Source organism: Corylus avellana, chromosome 11 (assembly GCF_965113065.1).
Source record: "Corylus avellana chromosome 11, dhCorAvel1.hap1.2, whole genome shotgun sequence".
Lineage (NCBI taxonomy): Eukaryota > Viridiplantae > Streptophyta > Magnoliopsida > Fagales > Betulaceae > Corylus > Corylus avellana.
Window position 1 is genome coordinate 2,862,025 of NC_142500.1, and position 6,164 is coordinate 2,868,188.

A 6,164-nucleotide genomic window follows, 5' to 3' on the forward strand; every position below is an offset into this window, starting at 1 on the left:
AGGAATTGATCTACAAAGTAGGACTGATTTCATGGAGACCATAATGGATTGGGGATTGGAAATAGATCTTCGAAAGGTGTTTCTTCACATCTTGGAAGTTGCAGTCAAAGAAAACATTGATAAAGACAAGATGGTGAAGACAGTTTTTGAGTTTACTAGTACGGAATTCAATGAAACTTGCTGCCATAATAATTGGAATATTGATTATCAGAAAATTAGAAATAAGTTCTATGAAAATGAATACACCACTCTACCCGTTATAGTTTTCTGGAACTTATAAGACACCGTCACGGCTTCTCCTCTATAAGAGACTTTAATGTCTTAAAGAAATCAAGTTATGACTTTGGGTTAGGTATAGTGCCGAATGGGCCTCGAGGGGTAATTTTGATTAAAGGCTTTTCAAATGAATTATTGAGATTGGCTATAAAAAATAATGGGGTTATGAACCCTGACGCCATCATGGAAATGGTCATCTCTGACAAAAGATATGAGAAAGTCGTGGTTTGCGATTAAAAAGAGAAGATGTTAATTATATTAGCTCTTATTTTACATATCCGTTTTAGTAATGGTAAAATATTTTATTTTCATTATCGAATTTGGGTGGATTTGCGGTTTTGAAATAGATAAGTGGATGAAAAATGACTTTCTTGGTGAAACATACATTTTCTCGTTTCTTCATAGTTTTGGCCCCAATTCTTTAATCACTTGTCCTGCAACCACAATGGAAGGTATGTCAAACAAGTATTACTTCACCTTAAATCTCTCATCATCCTAGAAGCAATCGAGTAAGCTATAAAGCAAATTAAAAGCATTCTTAAAATTAATTTGCTTCAAAGTGGGAGCAAACTTGAGCAAAAGACCAAGATGAGGGAAATGTTTCCGGATAACATCAACTACTAAACAAAACGCATCATGATTGGAATTATTGTAGACAGATAAAGCATCTTTGTTGGTAATTAGGTCTGTATGTTTATCACGATAACTATACTTATTGCATATTTAATTACTTGATTTCTAATTTTCTTTTAGCAACTATTCTTAATCTCAATCACGGCCAACTAACAAGTTTGAGACTTTGAAACAACTAAAAGAAAAGAAGAGAATTTAACTTATTTTCTCATGCTTTCTTGGTAGCCAAAATAGATATAGAAAGACGAAAAGAGAGACAAATTCGAAGCATTACCTCCGCCATGACTAGTACGATGAGAGATAAGCAAAATCTCGCCTTTAATGATATGAAAATGGGAGTAGAATAAATTAAGAAAGAAGAAATGAGGAGAAGAGCATGAAGGGTCACTCCTAAAATCAATACCATATCAAACAATCAACTGATAAAACATTCAGCCAAACAAACAAAATAATATTTGCCATCATTCAGAAAATTAAAACTTGTAGAAAAGCATATGTTGCTTCAATTGCTTGATTTCACGAATCAACTGCTTTTCATCTCGCAGAGGCAGGGTCTCATGTTGAATCGCGTGTTCCATATTGCGTATCGAGCAATAAATTGAAAAGATAAGCATATTTGCTTACAAGAAAACAAAATAAAATAGATCATAGAAATTCCCCCAATCAGATATGTGTAGAAAAAAGAGAAGTGTGTACCCTGACATCAATATCCTCAACAGAGATTGCATTCTTCACTCTGTTAATCTCAGATTGAGCAGAATCCATCTCCTGGCATTTGGACCTAAGCAAGTTTCTTTCAGCTTTCTCTAACGATACGACAGCTTCAAAATTATCACCTTTCCAGCCGTGGCCAGGCCACCCCCATGGCCAAAGGGGCTGGCCAGCCACCCCCAAGTGGCCAAGAGCCACCTCAAAAATTTTCAACCTTTTTTTTTTTTTTTTTTTTTTTTAAATAATAATAATAATAATAATTTTTTAATTGTTTTAATTTTTTTAAAAAAATTAATTATATGACACGTGGCTATATCTGATTGATGTTGACGTTGCGTTTTGTTAAATTTCGGATGAAATTTTAACGGAAGTACTATCTTGGTTTTTATAAAAACTACAAATATCTTCTATGATAAATATAAAACCCTAAGAAAATGAAGCCTTAAAACAGTCTTAATTGTCCATATTATAATCATAGATATGTGGTACTTCCACTGTACCGCATAGAAGATGGGTAAAAGAATCACAAGAGGAAAAATAAAAAGAAGAATTTTCCCAAGTGAAGACACAATAAAATAATAATAATAATAATAATAATAAAAAGAAAAAAGGAAACTACTCACCTTTAGAATTTGATCCTCAGCGAAATATCTCGGATCTTATTGTGAAGAAAGATGAAAATTTTTGTTAGGGTTGAGAGAGAAAGCCGGTGGGGTGTTCGGTTTTAGGAATTGGGGGTGAGGTTATTTTTATTTTATTTTTTATTTTTTGGAGTAAACAATCCCGCTTGCATACTGCGACTGGACGGTTGAGATCAATTTCGTATTTTCTTTTTAACTCAAACCACGTGGTAGAGAAAGTTTAGGCAAAAAAACACCTTTTTAACATGGTTTCGATGGAAAGACACCCACGGGCCACATCTATTTCTGTTTTTTAAGTACATATAATATATCTCGATTCTCACTTACAAAATAATATATATATATATTTCCTTAAATTACTAAGTCCATTCAAACTGCCGAAAGATGCAAATCTCCCTTAATGGCAAAAATATCGTTCTTTTTTTTTTTTTTTTTTTAAAAAAAAAGTACATATATTTTCCTTAAAAGGCTGATGTCCCTTCAAACTACCTAAAGACGTCAATCTCCCTTTAATAGCAACAATATATTTCATCCCCTATTAGCCCTCTTCGACCCTAAAACCAAACAACCACCACGCTCTCTCTCTCTCTCTCTCACACCCAACGAAGAATTTCGTCTTCTTCACAATCAGATCCAAGATAGTTCACTCGTGGATCCAATTGGCAAGGTGAGTTATTTATTTTTGTTATTTTTTCTGATTTTTGAGTATGGTGTTATTATGGTCAAATTTGGAGTTGATTGATCTAATTGTTACACTGGCCGTATCAATTCTTTTATGATTGTGTCTTCACTTGGAAAATTTTCAATTTTTTTTTTTTTTTTTAATCAATGAGATTCTTTTGTTGGTTTTTTACCCTACGTTTGGATGCCGTGAAAACAGAGAATGAAAACGGCCGGAAAATATGGGAAAACATCTCAATCTGGGGTTGGTTGTTGGGTTGAGAATAAATGATTGAAAATCTCTATGGTGCAGTATAATGTTAGTGATGTTGCTGTTTGTTTGACACAAGTTTTTCTTATTATCATTTTTTCTCAAGAAAATAAATTGTTTGAATTTTCAGATTCTCGATCAGCTTTCACCCAAATTCCAATGAATATGAATAAAGCTCTGACTCTAAGCAGGAGGGTTGGGATGTTAGAATTGTGTAAGTTTCAGATGAAATCGTATATTTCTCGTCGTTTTGGCACATATATTGATACTTCTCTGAAACCATTCTTAGAAATTAAAGAGCCCCATATGCGCTTACTTGGCCCATGGCCTTTTGATCGACCTATAGTACCTGTTACTAGATATTTAACCCGTATCTCACAACCTTTCGAGCCGTGGGAGAAAAGTTACTTCAAACCTCTTCCGATATCCACAGGAAACCCATGTGTGGATCTTTTCTTGTTTGTGGGTTCTCGTATCTGCATTGGCCGTACTTATTATCTATTGGATTTAGCTTGGAACCACAACCCCCTAACCACTTTGAAAATTATCCTCTACATGCCAAAAATACCTATGCGTAGAGCTCACCGGAGTTTCCACCGTCCTCTTCTTTGGCTTTACCATAAGCATTACAAAACCTTAGCATGCAATCTAAGGTCCTTAGCTGAGTGTGGATATCTGAAACATTTGCCTTTACTTCTTCTTCAGTTGCTGCAAAGTGACACAAAATTTGAAACTAATTATTGGATTATTGATAGGGAATCCTCAAATGGCACTTTCATAAATGCCTATCATGGGGATGACGATTATCGTTTTATATACAATCAGATATCAGATCTCTTCAGTGAGTTGCTCAAGTCTGATCTTGAGTTCTTGAAATCTGGCGATCTTCATAAAATCAGCCTCGCAGCTAAGTTTTGCCCCTCCCTTAACACATTTTTTGATTACGCAACACTTTTGTGTGAGAGCATCGCCAGAAGGCTCTTTCCCCAAGATTTAGATCTAATATATAAGAAAATTTCAGAGCCTCATTACGCATATAGAGTCAGAGATCGTCTACGTAAAGAAGTCATTGCCCCACTTCGTAGAGCTTTAAACTCGCGCGAGTCTCACATTCCAGCCGGGGAGGTTCTCATACAGGAGACTCGTTTGACACACAATAAAGACACACAACATAACGAAGCTCTTCTAACATGCACTAGAGAAAGAAACATGAATTTCAAAAACTGTTGTGTGAGGAAATATGCAAATACAAAGATCCCAGTTGAAGAATTACTTCCTCACAAGATCTTGTGTTCTCTTTATGATGGCAGTTGTGCCGAACTTGCTAATTTACAATGGAAGAAAATGATCGAACACCTCACAATGAAGGGGAAGTTGACAAATTGTCTTGCATGTTGCGATGTCTCACCTAGCATGACTGGGTTTTGTACTACAGTTAGCATTGCACTTGGGCTTCTAATTTCAGATTTGAGCCAAGGCCCATGGAGAGGAAAGATTATGACATTCAGCCATGATCCTCGGCTTCAAAAGATTGAAGGAATTGATCTACAAAGTAGGACTGATTTCATGGAGACCATAATGGATTGGGGATTGGAAATAGATCTTCGAAAGGTGTTTCTTCACATCTTGGAAGTTGCAGTCAAAGAAAACATTGATAAAGACCAAATGGTGAAGACAGTTTTTGTGTTTACTAGTATGGAATTCATTGAAACTTGCTGCCATGATAATTGGAATATTGATTATCAGAAAATTAGAAATAAGTTTTATGAAAATGGATATACCACTCTGCCCGTTATAGTTTTTTGGAACTTATTAAGACATCGTCACAGCTTCTCCTCAGTAAGAGACTTTAATGCCTTGAGGAGATCAGGTTATGACTTTGGGTTAGGTATAGTGCCAAATGGGCCTCAAGGGGTAATTCTGATTAAAGGCTTTTCAAATGAATTGTTGAGATTGGCTATAGAGAATAATGGGGTTATGAACCCTGACACCATCATGGAAATGGTCATCTCTGACAAAAGATATGAGAAAGTCATGGTTTGCGATTAACAAGAGAAGCTATTAATTATATTAGCTCTTATTTTACATACCCATTTTAGTAATGGTAAAATATTTTATTTTCATTATCGACATTATGGTTGTTAATTTGAGAGAATTTGAGGTTTTGAAATAGATAAGTGGATGAAAATGGCTTTCTTAGTGAAACGTGCATTTTCTCGTTTCTTCATAGTTTTGGTCCCTTTCTTTTATTACTTGTCCTGTAACCATAACGAAAAGGTATGTCAAACAAGTATCACTTCACGTTAAATCTCTCATCATCCTAGAAGCAATCGAGTAAGCTGTAAAGCAAATTAAAAGCATTCTTAAAATTAATTTGCTTAAAAGTGGGAGCAAGCTTTAGCGAAAGACCAAGATGAGGGAAGCGTTTCTAGATAACATTAACTACTAAATAAAACACATCTTAGCAAGGAAACAATTTTACAACTTGATTTGGATAGATTTGCCTCAAGAAGCGATGCCGTAATATTTTGACCCAAAAAAAAATCAATCATGATTGGAATTATTGTAGACCGATAAAGCATCTGTGTTGGTAATTAGGTCTGCATGTTTATCATGATAACTATACTTATTGCAGATTTAATTACTTTATTTCTAATTTTTCTTGAGCAACTATTCTTAATCTCAATCACTGAACTAACAAGTTTGAGACTTTGAAACAACTAAAAGAAAAGAAGTGAATTTAACTTATTTTCTCATGCTTTCTTGGTAGCCAAAACAGATACAAAAAGACTAAAAGAGAGATAGAGACAAAATCGAAGCATTACTTCCGCCATGACTGGTCCGATGAGAGAAAATCAAAATCTCGCCTTTAATGATGTGAAAATGGGAGTAGAATAAATTAAGAAAGAAGAAATGAGGAGAAGAGCGTAAAGGGTCACTCCTAAAATCAATACCATATCAAACAATCAATT

At 34.8% G+C, this 6,164-nt stretch overlaps 1 protein-coding gene across 1 annotated transcript; it reads left to right on the plus strand.

Moving 5' to 3' along the window:
* Positions 1–3,357: 3,357 nt before the first annotated feature.
* Positions 3,358–5,241, plus strand: LOC132165189 (uncharacterized). Its single transcript, XM_059575676.2, has one exon. The coding sequence runs from the start codon at positions 3,358–3,360 to the stop codon at positions 5,239–5,241; it is 1,884 nt and encodes a 627-aa protein (XP_059431659.2).
* Positions 5,242–6,164: the final 923 nt, after the last annotated feature.